Source organism: Podarcis muralis, chromosome 16 (assembly GCF_964188315.1).
Source record: "Podarcis muralis chromosome 16, rPodMur119.hap1.1, whole genome shotgun sequence".
Classification (NCBI taxonomy): Eukaryota; Metazoa; Chordata; class Lepidosauria; order Squamata; family Lacertidae; genus Podarcis; species Podarcis muralis.
Window position 1 is genome coordinate 24,092,569 of NC_135670.1, and position 17,606 is coordinate 24,110,174.

The following is a 17,606-nucleotide window of genomic DNA, read 5'->3' on the forward strand; positions in this document are numbered from 1 at the left end:
ACAGTCTCACCGTTTTCACACGCCCAGGGATTTCCAGAGCACAACTCTGTGGTTTTTTGTTTTTGTTTCTGCTGCCTTAAGTATGACTACTGCTGGGAAATTATAGTCTTCCTGCTGTCAAACCTTCCAGCTATTTTTGAGGCTTAGGGACCCCACAGCAAAGTAAACAGGCTGTTACTCTTTGAATGGGCTTGTAGTAGACAGAGCTGAGTTTCCGGATAATTCTGTTTGTTCTTTGACAACTTATTAGCAAATATATGCTTTGCAACAGGACAACAGGTATGCAGGACAATTGAAACATTTTCACAAGCTTAGACTTCTTGCTTGCTTGAGGGAGAATGTGTCTCTTTTGATATATAACATTGTCAGTTGGCATTACTTAAGGCACACCCACTACTGTAGTTTTGTCTGTCAAGACTAAAACACTCAGTTTCATCCAATTTGTCATACACAGGTGACTCCCTAGCAGATGCACAGCAGCCTTCACCAACTTGGTGTGCTCCAGATGTTTGGACTACAACTCTAGTGCAAAGCTGCCTGCTGCCTGGGGCTGATAGGGGTTGTCGTCCAGAACATCTGGAAGGCACTAGTTTGGTGAAGGCTGATTTTAAGGTGCTGCTTGCTTTGAGTTAAGTTTATACAGTGGTACCTCAGTTAACGAACTTAATCTGTTCCTGAAGTCCGTTCTTAAACCAAATCCATTCTTAAACCGAGGTGCACTTTCCCTAATGAGGCCTCCCGCTGCCTGTGCCCTTCCACCATTCGGCTTCTGGTAGTAGACCGCGGTAAAGTTTGCAAACCAGAACACTACTTCTGGTTTTGTGGTGTTCATAAACCGAATAGTTCGCAAACAGGACTGTTCGTAAACCGAGGTACCACTGTACTGAAATCTAGGTTTTTATTTCTGTGTTACCAGTTTTGGTTTCAGTATACAGTGGTGCCCCGCAAGACGAATGCCTCGCAAGACGAAAAACCCGCTAGACGAAAGGGTTTTCTGTTTTTGAGTTGCTTCGCAAGACGATTTTCCCTATGGGCTTGCTTCGCAAGACGAAAACGTCTTGCGAGTCTTGCGATTTTTTTCCGCTCCCCCCCCCTTTTTCTAAGCCGCTAAGCCGCTAATAGCCTTTTAGCCGCTAAGCCTTTAATAGCCGCTAAACCGCTAATAGCGCTAAGCCGCTAAGCCGCTAATAGGGTTGCTTCGCAAGACGAAAAAACCGCTAGACGAAGAGACTCGCGGAACGGATTATTTTCGTCTTGCGAGGCACCACTGTATATGCAAAACAAACAAGGCATCAGGAAGCCTTTGCTGATCTATGGCAGATTACCCAGAGATGTACAGTACTAGTAGATCCAGGATTCCACAGTGAAGACACTGTGTACAGCAGAGCTTTCCAAACTTTTCATATTAGTGACACACTTTGTAGACATGCATCATTTTGTGACACAGTAATTCAGTTTTACTAGCAAACCAGAGGTTAAACTCACCCCTTTGTAGCCCCGAGAGGAGCATTCACGCGACACACTTACAGACTGCAGCTGACTTACTAATGTGTTGCGACACACAGTTTGGAAAGCTCTGGTGTTCAGTGTTTCTTGGCACAGTTCAAACCAGGACCTGCTGCCTGAAGGAAGTTTTACTTGATGCAGTCATGTGGGAATCCTGCTTTCAGTGCCTAGGGAAGTCCTGGCTGGGGAGGTCCCCCACCCCCCGTGCTAGCCTTGATCAGAAGGTGAAACCCAAGGCGCTTGCTTATGCTTCTTCCCTTGTTCCTTTTTGCAGGACTCAAGCTGAAATGGCTCACACCTGTCGGGGAACCATCAACTTGTCAACGGCTCACATCGACACAGAGGACTCTTGTAACATTGTGCTTTCCAATGGGGGAAGGACATACCACCTGAAGGCTCACTCAGAAGTCGAGCGGCAGCGATGGGTCACTGCTTTGGAGCTGGCCAAGTCCAAAGCCATCCGCATGAGGAACAACCAGTCAGGTAGAGTCCGTGCTTGGTGGGGAGGATCTTTCTGTAGGCCCCTCCTCTCCTGCAGAAGACCCCAGTGGCAGAAGAAGTTGCAGGGGAAACTGGGGTCTGAGGAAGCATTGCACTGTTCCTTGAAAATTGCACCGTCCTTAGTGGAGGTGCAATGTCGTAACAGGAGCACTGAGCTAAATCTTGGCTCCTACACCAGAAAACTCAACAAATCACTAGATTCTAATCCTTAATGTGGGTGCTGCAGGGGCTGGTTATGCAAGGCTCCTTAAGGTTCTGCAGCCGGAGAGAGATGCCTTGCATGCCTGACCGTCTCCTCTAAGAATTTGGATAGGTCAGCATGAATCAGCAGAGCAAGCAGCTTTTCCACACAGCTGTGAGCTTGGGCCCAAAGGAGTTCAGAAGCAGTACTTCAGCATTTTAAAATCAGAAATCCACAGGGCCCGTTATATCTTGACCAGACCTTCCATCCAGAATCTCTTTATTTTAACTGTTAATACCTTCGACACAAACACACAGTCTTAAGGTGGCGTAAAGGTCTTGCCGCTGTGTTGAGTGACGGCGATACTAATGTTACATTTGACCGAGATGGAATGAAGAGGGCTTTCCAGGCTACTAAATGAACTTGGGAGGTGTTGGTTTTCTGTGACACAGTCTTCAAGACGGTGCCCACCGGTGGTGACCTTATCAGGCTTCAGGTTTGCGGGGTGGGAAGCTGCCTTGCGCAACTCGCGCTTCCTTTTCGGTAGTGTGCAAGCTGTTGGTGAAGGCCCAGGGATGCTGTGTCGCGTCTCACCCTCCGCCACAGGTCAAGCAATGACTACCAGCCGTGTCTGCCTCACGACCAGCCAGGGACTTGGTAAGGCACGTTGTCAGCCTGTTTAATTGAAAGAGCAGGGCAGCACCTGAAAAGCCCCTCTGTGTGGCTGGAGACTTGGGCGAGGGCTGTGGCTCGGTGGTAGAACATATCCCATCAGGAGGGGCTGGGAGAGACCCCTGCCTGAATCCCCAGAGAGCCTTATAGGGGTTGTGAACGGCAGGCAAGTGTGCAGGGGGAAATGGGGAAAAGTAATGTGGATGTAAAAGTGGACAGGTTGTCCCTGTATTCTATTCTCTTTCCTCGTCTCTGCAGTTACTAGTTGGAAAGGGCCGTAGCTCACTGGTTAGGGTACCCATTTTGCATGCAGAAGGTCCCAGGTCCAATCAGTCAATGTTTATTATGGCAAAGCAGCCAGCATACACCCAAGGTTCAATCCTTGGTGGCTTCTGATAGGGCTGGGAATGTGCCCCTGGTCTGAAACCCTGGACAGCTGCTCCCATTCGGCGTAGACAGTGTTGGGTTAAATGGACCAGTGGTCCAACTTTGGTATAAGACAGCTTCCTGTGTTTTGGTTTGAGGGGTCAGAAGTTGTGCAACTATGTAACTCCTCCCTCAGTCTTACTGCTCCCTCACAATTTCCAGCCACTTGAGGGTTTCTACAGGAGAACGTTTGTCTTGATATGGTTTCAGGAGGTACATTTGCAGCAGGTTCGTTTATAGAGGAACTGTAAAATCTTAAAAAAAACAGATATTCAAGGCTGCAGTAAGTGGGGGGTAGGAGGGCAGGGGGAAGCAGCTTTCCCCAGGACAGTCTTCCCCAGCCTGATACCCTACAGATTATTTTTTTTGGACTACAGCTCCCATCAGCCCCAGCCAACATGGCAGGGTTGATGGCAGTTGTAGCCCAAAAGGTGCCAGGTTTGGGAAGGCTGCCCTAGGAGTAATACTGGAAGAAGCTTCCTTTGGAATGAATAGAACAGTTTTCCTAAGCAACATGCTTGAGTAATGAAAGGAAGGTGGTGGTATTATATTTTGGGACTGCTGTATGGAGATAATAAACATTTGAGATACATCAGGGCCATTTCCAGGGCTTCTAGGAATGCTTCTGCAGGTATGAAAATAGTAACATAAACAATGGGTCAACGTCTTAGGCACAGCTTCCAAGACTGTAAAGCAGGTGTGACCAGTGTGGTGCCCTCCATATACTTTGGACTACAGTTTCCATAACTCCTGACAATTGGTCCTGCTGATGGGAATTGTAGTCCAACAGCATCTAGAGGGCACCATATTGGCGACCTCTTGCTATAGAAGTGGTTCTCAATTAATTATATGTAAACAAAGTTATTAAACTCTTCCCACCCTTCCTGAACCTTTTTGCTGTCAGCCTGTCATTGTGCTGTTACCTTGCCCTGAATCACTTCCCTACCAAAGATAATTCTGCTTCTCTCTCTCTCTCCCCTCCACCAACGCATACACACAGATTCCTTTGGAATGTCACATTATTCTTCCTCTTTTTCCCCTAGCCCAGGCCCCCTCAACCATGTGTTCGTTAAATCCACGCCCATTAGATCCAAATTCAGTACTTTGTCAACTTGGCCAGACTTGTTTCCCCTCTGTCTGTTCGCAAGGATGGATGCATTTGCTAGCTCCTTTCTGACACTCTTGACTTCAGGAAGCCCCAGTTTCATTCCACTTTGAAGAAGAGCAATGTCATAACACAGATTAAAGGGATTTTTAATCCTCTTTAGAGACCATAAAACCACGTTTTGCCTACATCTGGCACTAAAAATAAACAAGCAGTCCACCCCAGGATTTTTTCAATGCTCTCTCTGCCTGCCTGCAAGTCTGATTAATTCCTGCTGACTTTAATGGAATAAGTATAGCGGTTTGGTATTAAAACCTGCCGAGTCTCCCCTGCAGAAGCTGGTGGGGTGGGGGCTGCCCAAGGGACGTAGGAGCATGTTGCCCTTTTATGGAGGCTGCTGGGTGTCTTTTTAATTAATCATGCCCTACAAGCCCTCCTGTTATTTCTGCTTCTTTTCATCACACAGGCTGGTTGTGTTTGCTTGGGCTTAATGGGTGTGAACATTATGCAACATGAGCTGGCTGCTTGGTTGCCGGGTCACTTGGGGTTGCCACTTGCTCGCTTCTAGCCTCCTTGAATGAAGGGTCTTTTCTCTTGCTCTCATCCCTTGAGAGCTGGCACGTGCTCCCCCCATCCCAGTGAGCGTCAGGATCTGCCCCCTCACTTCCATCAATCTAGTTCCAAAGCTTTGCACCTAGTATAAAGGCAGGGTTGCATCATCAAGATGCCCTTCAGCTGCAGATCCCTTTGCAAAATCACAACTGCCTCATCTGGGATAGAACAATGTTTCATTTGATCAGGAAATTGTGTGTGTGGCTCCAGAACCTGAATTTCCTACCTGTTGCCTGAGGCTTCCTTCCTGTGTTGGCTGAAGAAGAGAGTCCTGATGAGCAAAAAATAATAATAATTTCCCCTCGTCAGTGAATCGCTGGAGCGTAAATGCCATCTTTCTAAGGCTGGAGGAGAAAGGACATGATGCCCTTTGCACACTAGCGTGACTTTAAATCAGAATCTTTAGTGTGAATTTAAATGAGAGCCTTTGGGCTTCCTGTTAGGGCATCTGGTTGGCCGCTGTGAGAACGGGATGCTGGACTAGATGGGCCTTTGGTGGTTCTTACATTCTTAAATGTAAGACGCGGGTGGCGCTGTGGGTAAAAGCCTCAGCGCCTAGGGCTTGCCGATCGAAAGGTCGGCGGTTCGAATCCCCGCGGCGGGGTGCGCTCCCGCTGCTCGGTCCCAGCGCCTGCCAACCTAGCAGTTCGAAAGCACCCCCGGGTGCAAGTAGATAAATAGGGACCGCTTTCTAGCGGGAAGGTAAACGGTGTTCCGTGTGCTGCGCTGGCTCGCCAGATGCAGCTTTGTCACGCTGGCCACGTGACCCGGAAGTGTCTGCGGACAGCGCTGACTCCTGGCCTCTTGAGTGAGATGGGCGCACAACCCCAGAGTCTGTCAAGACTGGCCCGTACGGGCAGGGGTACCTTTACCTTTACCTTACATTCTTAAAACGATATGAAGCCTTGCACAGATGGAGATGTTGGCTTACACATTTCATACACCTTGCTGGGCTGTAATACTGACATTCACATCTGAGGGTTGTTGTAGCTGTAGGCTGACTCTCTGCGCTTCAAGGGGGACGGACTCCTTTTGTACTGTTTACAGTGCTGCATGCAGTCTGTTTTGATCCATTTGCGCACGCCCTGTCTTGCCAGCTGGCAAACCTTTCTGAACCTGGCAGTCCTGTTTGGTGCTTGTGCCCTGGGAGAGGAAGGGAAGGCAGAAGAGTGTGCAAGGAAACAGTACAAGTGCAAGTTGTGTGTGTTAGAACTCCTTAACTGCACTATAGCCTCTGCACACACCTGGGTTGCTTCGTAATATGGTGGTGCTACACCTCAATTTTTCTTTTCAACTTCAGGTGGGTTTTATTTAAAAAAACCCACACAATTCAGCATGCTCAACAGCACAGTCTAATGGGATACATTAAATAGACAATAAAGTGACAAAATAAGTAAATGAAACCCCATCACAGTCAAAGTCCATTGGCTTCACATTTTATTTACAGATTTTTAATACTGCCTATTAGCAATAAGTTCCCTGCCAGCAGGAGAGCAAGTGGGAAATTGGGCCCTTGTGTGGCTGGGGCATCATCATCAATCAACCACCAGTTTCTTGACCATTCTCTAGCCACCGTGTTCCAGGATCTCATTACATCCTCTGTCAGTTGATTCAATTCAGACCCTTGTGACACCCCCCCACCGGAAAGTCTTGGATAACGGGGCAGGAAGTCTTGGATAATGGAGCATGAGATCTAGTACCCTCCAATATAATTTGGCCAAAGGGCAGGTGAAAGATCTTTGCTTTTAGCAGCACAAGATGCCACCCAGACAGGCCCTTGTGAGTTAGGATCTTCTTGACTCCTGGCAGCAACAGAGTTTCCAGCATGGCACCAAACTCTGGTGTGTGTGTGTGTGTGTGTGTATTGTGCCTGCATGGTGGGGGTGGGGGGGTGGGAGGTCTGGTGGGGTGATAAGCTTTTCACCCCAGGCTTTTCAGAGTGATTTTGCTCAGCTGTGTATTTCCTCCTCCCTGCTGTGTCCTTGGTGCCCCCTAGCGGCAGCTGTTTTACTTGTGGGATTTTCCGGGAATAAAGTTCTGACCTTCCAGAATCTGTGCCCTCCTTCTGTGTTTTCCAGTGCTTTTTTCTAACCTTGCACTCACCCTTGCTTTCCCTCTCTTTCCCCATCTTCCCCGTGATGGACATCCCGGTTGTGAAAATCTCCAACTATTATCTGTTTCAAATGGAAGCATTTAGATCAAATAGTCCTCCAATGATTTGTTTGCTTGGTGAATATAAAACACAGCAGCATCAGAGCTGTAATACTGAGCCATTACTTCAGCCATGGGGAACCTTTGGCTATTCAGACATTGCTGAACTACGACTCCCACCATCCCTGGTCACTGGCCACACTTGCAGGGGCTGATGGGAGTTGTGGTTCAGCAACATCTGAAGGGCCAAACGCTCCCCATTTCTGCATTACTTGAAAGAGGTGCCATGGAATTGAAATGCAGTGTCACATATTGTTCTTCCACTGCCCTGTTTGCCTGAAAAGCTTCTGTTTTGTCTAGAACATTGTACGTATTTGTGCCTGTTTGAAAACATTTTTCTTTGTTTTGTCTTTTTCCTTGATGTCCTTTTGCATTCATGTTTCCTGCCTCTGTAAAACCTTTGGTGGAGGGATGTATATATGTATGTGTGTGTTCATTTCAGGTGCTGGGTTCATATATATCCACTCTCTTCCACTGTTACTGATGCCATTAATAATTGTGTCACACATTTACCATTTCCATCTTTTCTGCTGTTCATCAATAAATGTTGCATGCATGTAACCTTTTGTGGCTTATTTTGTTCGTTTGCTTTTCCCCACTTCAAATAGCAAAACCTAAGAATTTCATTCTGTGGGCCGCACACGGTCAAGGTTTCCTTCCTATTTTCCATTTTCTTTAAGCTTTCATTTCTATATTGGGAGTGTTTGTTTAGAGCAGCTTTTCTCAATCTGTGGGTCCCCAGATGTTGTTGGACTACAACTCCCATCACCCCTAGCTAGCAAGGCCAGAGCTCAGGGATGATGGGAGTTGTAGTCCAACAAACATATGGGGACCCACAGGTTGAGAACCGCTGATTTAGAGCATTTGTACTCCAACTCTTCACCCAAAAATGCTTCCAGGGTGGCATACGTGTGATTAGTTAAAACAGTCCTTGCCCGCAGGCTTACAATTTAAAAGACATGTCACACAAGGAAAAAGGGGCAGGGAGGGAAGAGGGGTGAAAGCAAACTCAAGCATCACATTATTAAAGTTAAGCAGTAGTTCTTATAACTCCCAGAAAGTGCTTAGCAATATTTCTCAGAAGTGCACATGTATAAGTGGACACACTCTCCAGTTTGCTTTAGACATGCATCAACCTTCCCAGTCTTCTGTGCTCCACCAGATGCTTACCACCAATTTTGCCCTGCTTTAACACCACACAATAATCTGCTTTTTGCCCAGCTAAACTACAGAAGCATGGAGTGTGGGATGGCAATGAGACCAGCAGTGGAAAGGTTAGCCCCCTGCTCTCTCTCAGCCTGTGAGAACCGGGGGTTAATGGTTATGGGCTGGGAGGGTCAAGGCTAAGTTGGGTGTAGAAGGGGAATATTCCTGTAAATCATTAGTCTTCTGGTAGATCCCTGACTCTCTTATGTCTGCCCTAAAGCAGCACTGTCAGGAAGCTTTTATGGGGGCATCTTGAGTTTTGCTTTCCACAGCAAAGGATGGTGTTGGCTCTTGATGTGTTTGAGGGTTAATTGCTGGCAAGACAGAAGCATTCTGTCTCCTCCAAAGCAGATCCATAGCCACTTCTTACAGGTATGATGTATAGAGCCCAGGCTGGATCTACACTGATCTGGAAAAGGCTATTCAAAACACTATTAAAAAATATAACTCCCAATGCAATTTGCCATTGGCGACAGATCGCTGCTCTACAGTGCCCTCTGGTGTCACATTTTATAATGCATTTTAAACGTCATAACTCACCAGTGTAGATTAGTCCCCAGTGTGGTATAATGGCTAGAGTGTCAGACTAAGGCTTTGGAGACCAGGGTTCAAATCCCCACTTAGCCATGAAATTCAGAGGGCGACTTTGGGGCCAGTCACTGCCTTTCTCAGCCTAACCTATGTGACAGGGTTTTTTCTGGGGATTAAATGAGGAGGGGGAAACCATGTATGCCACCTTGAGCTCCTTGGAGAAAAAGGTGGGATATAAATACAATTAAATAAATCAACAAACAAGCAGAGAAGAGAGGGGGTGGCCTACTGATGTTTTGTGGGGAAAGTTGTGAGGCCCTGTGCTAGGGTAAACCCCATCCCTGTTTGGGTCCTCTCAACTTGTAGGGCTGCCTGAACATTCATATGACATTCATTCATTTATTTCATTTATATACCACCTTTATCTGCCAAGGAACTCAAGGTGGTAAACCTGGTTCTCACTCCCATTTCATCCTCATAACAACCCTGTGAGGTAGGTTAGGCTAAGAGATAGTGAGCTTCATGGCTGATTTGAATCCTGGTTTCCCAGGTCTTAGTCCAACACTCTTAACCATTTCACCAGTATGTGATCTGGTGAAATAGTATGTGATCAAACTGATTAAGACTGTTCATTAAGACTGAACATTATTTACTTTTCTCTGAAAATTTGCTTTCACAATTCTGGGCATAGTGCCTGATGACCCTGGTTGCTTTGACACCAAAATATGTTGTTGTGCAAAACCACACAGAACGTGGCTTTCTCAAAAGTTGACCAACACAGATGCTAATGCAACAATTCTGTGCCACCTTTAAAGCGTAACTAATTTATTACAGTGTAAGCTTTTCGTGGACTGTAGTTTAACTCTGTAATAAATTTGTTAGGGTTGTATGCAGTGCTGGCCCTGCTCAGAGTAAAACCACTGAAATTAATGGACCTCAGTTAGTCATATTACATTGGGTCTGCTCTGAGCAATACTAGCACTGCATACAAGAAGACTGGTGTTCTTACTGTGACAGACTAACATAGTGACCCCTCTGGAAGATGCAGAAGTCTCTCCCAACGAGGACAGCCTCTGGTGCTATACCTTGCCTGCTTGGAATGCTTCCTAATAGTTATATAGCACAAATATTTCCCTGCCTCATTTCAGCTGTTACTTTCAAATTAAGCTGGAACTTAGCAGCAGCTGCTGTGATAATTTATTTGTACCAGAGAGAAGAAATATATAACATGCAGGCAATATTCCAGGATATGAAAAGGTTGCTGGACCCACCAGCTTTTTCTGGGTCTCTCGTAAGAATTACAAAGCTTACAAAACATGGCTTACTGTTTCTATGCAAGTGAGAATGTCTGGGACAGTTACTCCCTATAGAAATTTGAACATTATGCTGGTGGCCACAAGGTGGCTGTGTTGCATTTGTCTTTGTTGTAAGGAATGCAGGATGGGGAGAGTATATATGGTGCAATACTGTACATTGAAAGCAGTTGCATACTGCTTTAAGGAATTGTGCTTCTCCCAATGAATCCTGGGAGCTGTAGTTCATTGTTTGCTGCTGAGAGATGTTGGGAGACCCCCTATTCCTCTCACAGAACTACAACTCCCAGAATGGTTTAGCAACCAATCTCTCTTCCCAGGGAACTGTGGGAATGGTAGCTCTGTGAGGGGAACAGCGGTCTCCTAACAACTTCCAGCACCCTTAAGAAACTACATCTCCCAGGATTCTTTGGGGGAAGCCACGGTGGTTTAAAGTGGGATGCTGCTGCTTTTAAATATTTCGTGCGGGTGGGTCCTAAATCACATGATGTCTCCCAGATGTTTCGGACAGTAGCAGTTGCTCTCAACCCACACCCTGTAGGACCACTCTGCTGGTTTCCAGGAAGGGAGGAGGGAGGCTGTATAAGAAGGAAGTTGCAATGGCATAAGCTGCCTGGTGACCTCGCTGACCAAGAAGCCCAGGGAAGCATTCTTAGGGGCATTAGCTAATACATACCCTCAGTTTATTGGCTAAACCTGTCGGAATAGGATTACTCCGGAAGTTCCAAGAAGCTGAGACGCACGGTTTGGTGCCTGCAGAATTCTCTCTCTGTGAGAGAACCATCTTGCAAGCACTGGGGTGTTCTCCCTGCTGTTCTTCAAATACGAACTTTCAGTTTCTAGAAGCTGTTTCTAGCCAGACCTGCTGAGTGATCCACATTCTCCTTTAAAAGGGACCCTGCTGTTTTGGGGAGGGCAGGGGGTGGGGAGGGAGAGATCCCCTTCACATTTCTTTCCTGAGCGCAAGGAGCTAATGCTAAGGGTGCCCTCACTGATTCAAGTGGCACGGTTGTGCCAGCACGGCTACAGCTGCTGGAGCAGGTAAGGACTATTTATAAAAGTCTATGTGGAGGGGTGGGTTGCAGCTGGGGCCTCTGGGTAATGAAAGGAATTGGGCTTTTGTGTGTGTGTGTGTGTGTGTGTGTGTGTACCTGTAGGGAATAAAAGGGACGCGGGTCGCACTGTGGGTTAAACCACAGAGCCTAGGGCTTGCCGATCAGAAGGTTGGCGGTTCAAATCCCTGCAACAGGGTGAGCTCCTGTTGTTTGGTCCCTGCTCCTGCCAACCTAGCAGTTCGAAAGCATGTCAAAGCGCAAGTAGATAAATAGGTACCACTCCAGCGGGAAGGTAAAGGGCGTTTCCGTGCGCTTCTCTGGTTCACCAGAAGCGGCTTAGTCATGCTGGCCACATGACCCGGAAGCTGTACGCCGGCTCCCTTGGCCAGTAAAGCAAGATGAGCGCCGCAACCCCAGAGTCATCCGCGACTAGACCATTTACCTTTACCTATACCTGTAGATGTCCCAAATTTGCTCACCCTCCTGCCAGTAAAGGCAAAGTCCAGTCCTTCCCAAACATTATAGAACATGAGACTTTTAATTTCAGCATTGAGGGCTCAAGCCCTACTTTGGGTGAAAGACTTGGTGATCCTCCTGGTCCCTTCCAACTCTGCAGTTCCATGATTAAAAGAGGCAGCAAGGACAAAGACCCATGGAGCCACCTCCCAGGCAGCAGGGGGAAAAATGTAGCGATCTTTTCTACGTAGGCTGATTGTGGCCTTGCTGATTCCCTGAGAGAAGGAGATTGAATTCCTAGACAGTGTTTTGTTCTATATGTGTGTTTAAACAAAAGAACGTTTCCCCAGCATTTCCATATTAGTGTGAAATACCAGACTAATTAATTTGCAGCTAAGGGAAAACTAGAAGCAGCTTCGTGGGATGTGCAATTGTTCTTGCAGGGAAGGAGCAGAGATTCCACCCCCCCCCCAAAAAAAAGTAAATTGAACTATTTTGCACCTTATTAAAGAAGAATGCTTGCAAAAGGTGGGGAGACAGAGGGGACACAATAGCTCACCACATCCTATACATGAAACGGATCAGGGACCTGTGATTGAATTGACTTGACCTCCCATAATTTCTAACCATTGAGCATGATGGCTGGGACTGATTGGGGTGCAGCAACATCTGGAGGGCAACAGGTTGACTAGCTCTTGAGTTTCTGTATGGATCACAAATTGGGAGCGGATGCTAAGCCTGGATGCAACAGCAGGGGGCAACAGCGCTGCAGTAGTGGATGGGTGTTTACAAAAGCTGAGCAACAGTTTGTGTGTTTGCAATTAAGAGCCCAGTTTTATGATGCACAAAGGCTATCGTGTTCCTTGCTGGGTTTTAAAGTTGCAGTATTGTTGCCGTTTTTTGGAAGTGCCACATAAACACAAATAGGGCCCTGCTGAGCTTTGTTGCTTTGTGTGACGCACGCTCACCAAGTCTGCTGTGAATCAGCAGCAAATGGATTGCAATTCTCTTTTGTTTTGTTTTGTTTTTATTTAAAGGCAATTCTCTTCATTTTGAGGAGCAAATTAAAATAGAGGGAACGGCTTACAGGACTGTATGACTTGTGCTAAATTCCCTAAATAAAAACAAATAAAAACATTTAAGGAAACGAAGGAAAATAATCAACTGCATGAAAGCAAATTGAAGCTACCACTGTTAACGAAATATCAGGCAACTTAAAAATATGTGCTCTGCGGGTTGCCTCCCACTAAGTTGGCAGCAGCGGGAGCTTTTCCCCCTAAGCCAAAGGAAGGGAGGTCCCAGGACATAGCCAAAGTCACAGTGGGCTTCATTGGCACTTTTTAAAAGTTAAAATGAGCAGCTTGATTTGGGCTCTGCAACCACCCGGTTGCCAGTTCAGCATGTCTTGCCACAGGGACGCAGGTGGCACTGTGGGTTAAACCACAGAGCCTAGGACTTGCCGATCAGAAGGTCGCGGTTCGAATCCCCGTGACGGGGTGAGCTCCCGTTGCTCGGTCCCTGCTCCTGCCCACCTAGCAGTTTGAAAGTGCAAATAGATAAATAGGTGCCGGAGCTCGGTCCCTGCTCCTGCCCACCTAGCAGTTTGAAAGTGCAAATAGATAAATAGGTACCGCTCCGGCGGGAAAGGAAACGGTGTTTTCGTGCACTGCTCTGGTTCGCCACATGCTGGCCACATGACCTGGAAGCTGTACACTGGTTCCCTCAGCCAATAAAGCGAGATGAGTGCCTCAACCCCAGAGTCGGCCATGACTGGACCTAATGGTCAGGGATCCCTTTACCTTTACTTTATGTCTTGCAACTTCTGAACCTCTCTTTCCACAAAGCAAAGTACGGTCATCTGTTTGGATGCACCAAACCAAGTGGTGATTTATCACATCGTATAAATCTTCACACAGAATTCTGCACGGAATTTAGTTCCACTTCAGTGTAATAACATACCTACATACATAATTTTATTTAGGAAATGTTCTTGTGTTTTATCTTGTATTTTATTCTGTGAACCGCCCCGGGATCTCTTGATGAAGAGCGGTATTTAAATTAATTAAATAAATAAACAATAATTTCCACAGTTCAAATCATGCTCAAGGTGACTGACAACATGAAAAACAACAACGTAACTGCAACATAACAAAAGTGGTCATAATAAATAAAATATTAAAGGATATACAGCCAAACGGAACAATTTCCACATAAATCACAACAAGAGTGAAAATAAAAATACAAAAAAACCAACAGCAATCCCCCCTCCCCCAGAACAACCCCCCAGCCCAAGACCATGTAACGAGCTGTACTAGTAGGGGCAATACAGATTATATATATATATGGGGGCTTTTGATCCCATTTAGAGCAGGCGTAGAGTATTGAGTGCTTCCCTGTCCTCTTGGCAAATGCAACACTAGTTTATTTTTAAGGAAGGCAGTGATGGCACCCACCCCACAAGACTACTTGCTGTAAACTAAAATTAATATTCACAGCCAATGAGAGGAGGTGGGGGCGGGGGCGGGGGAGAGAACGAGGCTGCAATAAAAATCCACTTTATTATTTCCCCCGCTGGGCAGTAATGGGAGTACAAACTGCTGACTGAGGCAGCTCCATACTTGAGCGATGTGGCGAGATTTAACTTTTGCCACCCAGGAACAAAGCAGGGCGTGGATGTCGCAAGCTCAGAAAGCAAAATAAAGCAAGACACTGTTTCTGGGAGTGGGGACAAAAGTGCTCAGTTTGGGGTCCATAGCTCTCTTCCCACACAGGCCTCCCTGCGGTGCTTTTGCAGACCTTACAGTCTCTTGTAATCCATTGCTGTCTTCTCTTCTTTTCTGAAGCAGAGGAAGATGCCTGATGCTGGATCCAGACCGCTTATTCAAGTAACCCAGGGGTGGAGAACCGTGGGCTCATGGGCCAAATGTGGGGCTACCCTAGGAGGCATAGTCCAGAGACCCCAGCTGGTGCAAAACACTGCAGTTACACTGTTGGTGGGTACAGACCAGGCTTCCTCAACCTCAACCCTCCAGATGTTTTTGGCCTACAACTCCCATGATCCCTAGCTAGCAGGACCGGTGGTCAGGGATGATGGGAGTTGTTGTCTCAAAACATCTGGAGGGCCAAGGTTGAGGAAGCCTGGTACAGACTATTGCCAGCACAGAATTCGGGTGCCCAAACCTCTGCACTGGCTTGCCCTTGTGCTACTGGGTCAGATAAAGAGGTGTTGTATTAATATATAGGGCCCTTAACAATTTGGGTCCAGGATATCTCAAGGACCTCCTAACCCCTCATATGCCTGCTTGATGGATGAGGTCTTCGAGGGATCCATTATCAGTGGTCCCCCATCGCAGCTTGTATCTGCCAAGAGTTGTGTGTTTAGTATTGAGGGCCAATTTTCTGGAACTCCCTTGCAGTTGTACCTACGGAAGATTTTTTTAAAAAAATTCTAGCTGGGATTTTAATTAAAGGTTGATTTTATCATTTTAATTGTTTTTTTGTTTTTATTGCTATTGTGTCTCTGTAAACCGCTTAGAGACTATTGTAATTAAGCAGTATATTGCTGTCAACGACTGGTTGCATGCAGAGGGATGGGGGGGGGGGAGGAAGCAGCTGGGGAGCCCCCAAGGGAAGAAGGCTCAGGGCCAGAGGATTCGTGGTGAGATGACGTGTGATCTGAGGGAGAAGACTGGGACAAGGAGATGTCAGAAGCTGAGGAAGTAACAGGATTTAGTGAGTGCAGAGAGTCTGTGGCAAAGAGCAGCCCAGAAGCAGGAGAGGAGGAACTCCCAAGAGGTAGAGCTGAGTCTGCCTGGTGAAGCATCACGGGTGTCTCTCAGAACCAGGACAGGTGTGAAGAGGGCAGAGAAAAAGTTAGCTTCACGCAGGTGCAGTCTCTGATTGCTTGTGGAAAACCCTAGAGAGGGAAGAGACTTGGTCAACTGCTGGGAGACAGAGACCTTCAGTCTCAGCAAGTGCTTCATGGGGGCAAGACCTGCTTTGAGATCAGTTGCTGTGCTCATGAGGTTCAACACTCCTGTTCAGAGATGCTACACTCCTATTTTTGCTAATAAAGAGTTAACTCCCATTTGCTCGGTGTGATTTACTGCTGGCTCGCTTCTGTCAATTGCTTAAATAGATTTCCAGCCTTTCCTGGTGGTGCCATAGGGGATCGAACCTGCGACCTTCTGCATACAAAGTGGGTGCTCCACCACCTGAGCTGTGGATGGTTCCTGTTGCCTCCCCCCATTCTTCCCCATTGCCAGCCCTTCTGTGCACTCTGCTAGGCTCGGCTGCACTGCCTCCTTTCCATCCGTGACTTGCCCCGCCTCGGCTGTGATCCCGCCGAGGCCATGGCTTCAGTGTAATTACTTTGAAATATATCACTTGCAGATTGCAGCTTTAGGCATCTGGAGTGCCCGTTTGCATACTTTATTTGTCTCATCAGTGTAGCAGCCCGTCAAAGGGCTTGCTGCAATTTGTCCCGGTGGCACTCCTGAGTGTATTTAAAATGTGGCGGCGAACATAGAGAGAATGTTCCATGCATCATTGTCCCTTAATCAAGAGCCCATTGCTAATGGAGATGGAGAAAACTCACGGTTGCTTGCTGAGAGATTGCAGCAGAAAGGATGTTAACCAAACAGTCTCTCAGCTGTGGGGAGACCACCTGCCGTGGCTGCTCTTTTTATACCTTCACGAGAGCAGGGATGATCCCTGCTGGATCGGGCCAGTGGCTCAGCTAGTCCAGCATCTTGATCTCACAGTGGCCAACCAGATGCATGTGGGAAACTTGCAAACAGGACCAGAACTCAAGAGCTTTCCTTCTGCAGCTTCCAGCAACTGGTATTCAGAAGCATTGCTGCTTCCAATTGTGGAGGCACAGCAGAGCCATCATAGCTAGTAGCCATTGATAGGTTTCTCATTCATGTATTTGGCCAGTCCTTTTTTTAAAACCATCCGAGTTGGTGGCTGTCACTGCCCTCCTGGGGGAGCAAGTTGCACAGTTTATCCCAGTTTCCTTGGATGTCCATGGCCTCTAGTGTTATTAGAAAAGGAGGGAAGCTTTTCTCTATCCATTTCCTCTGTGATAGGCATTATTTTAGGGACGCGGGTGGCGCTAAAACCACTGAGCCTAGGACTTAAACCACTAGGACTTAAACCACTGAGCCTAGGACTTGCCGATCATAAGGTTGGCAGTTCGAATAACCGCGACGGGGTAAGCTCCAGTTGTTCGGTCCCTGCTCCTGCCCACCTAGCAGTTCGAAAGCACGTCAAAGTGCAAGTAGATAAATAGGTACCGCTCCGGCGGGAAGGTAAACGGCGTTTCCGTGCACTGCTCTGGTTCGCCAGCAGCGGCTCAGTCATGCTGGCCACATGACCCGGAAGCTGTACGCCGGCTCCTCGGCCAATAAAGCGAGATGAGCGCCGCAACCCCAGAGTCAGTCACGACTGGACCTAATGGTCAGGGGTCCCTTTACCTTTTACCTTTAGGCATTGTTTTACAAGCTTCTATTATCATGTCTCCTCTTACTCAGTTTACTTGTTGGAGTTGCTCAATCTTCCAACCAGAGGATATATTTTCAAAGGCAGGTTAGGATAAAGAGTGAGGAAGTTGCCCTTTAGTGAGATCGGTGAGATGAAAAAATGTTTAGTGAAGGAAGTAGAAAGGAAGAGTGTGGTTAAATTGTGTTCAGCTGTGTTAAGTTCACCTGATGGAGTTCTTTGTGGAGCTTTCATGATTCTACCCTCTCAATCGTCTTTTTTTCTTTAAAATGAAAAGTTAGGTCATTCATGGCTCCGCAACACAACTTTTTTTGTACTGTTTTTTCTTT

At 47.0% G+C, this 17,606-nt stretch overlaps 1 protein-coding gene across 3 annotated transcripts in view; it reads left to right on the top strand.

Annotated features, from left to right (window-relative positions):
• Nucleotides 1-17,606, top strand: part of OSBP2 (oxysterol binding protein 2) — a 154,239-nt gene that overhangs the window by 30,249 nt on the left and 106,384 nt on the right. For 2 of the 3 annotated variants that reach the window (XM_028710997.2, XM_077920509.1), the window contains exon 2: nt 1,781-1,989. In XM_028710997.2, coding sequence (XP_028566830.2) covers nt 1,781-1,989 — 209 coding nt within the window. Of the gene's footprint in view, nt 1-1,780; nt 1,990-2,009; nt 2,846-17,606 lie in introns of those variants that run through there. The other variant, XM_077920510.1, reaches the window with a different exon arrangement.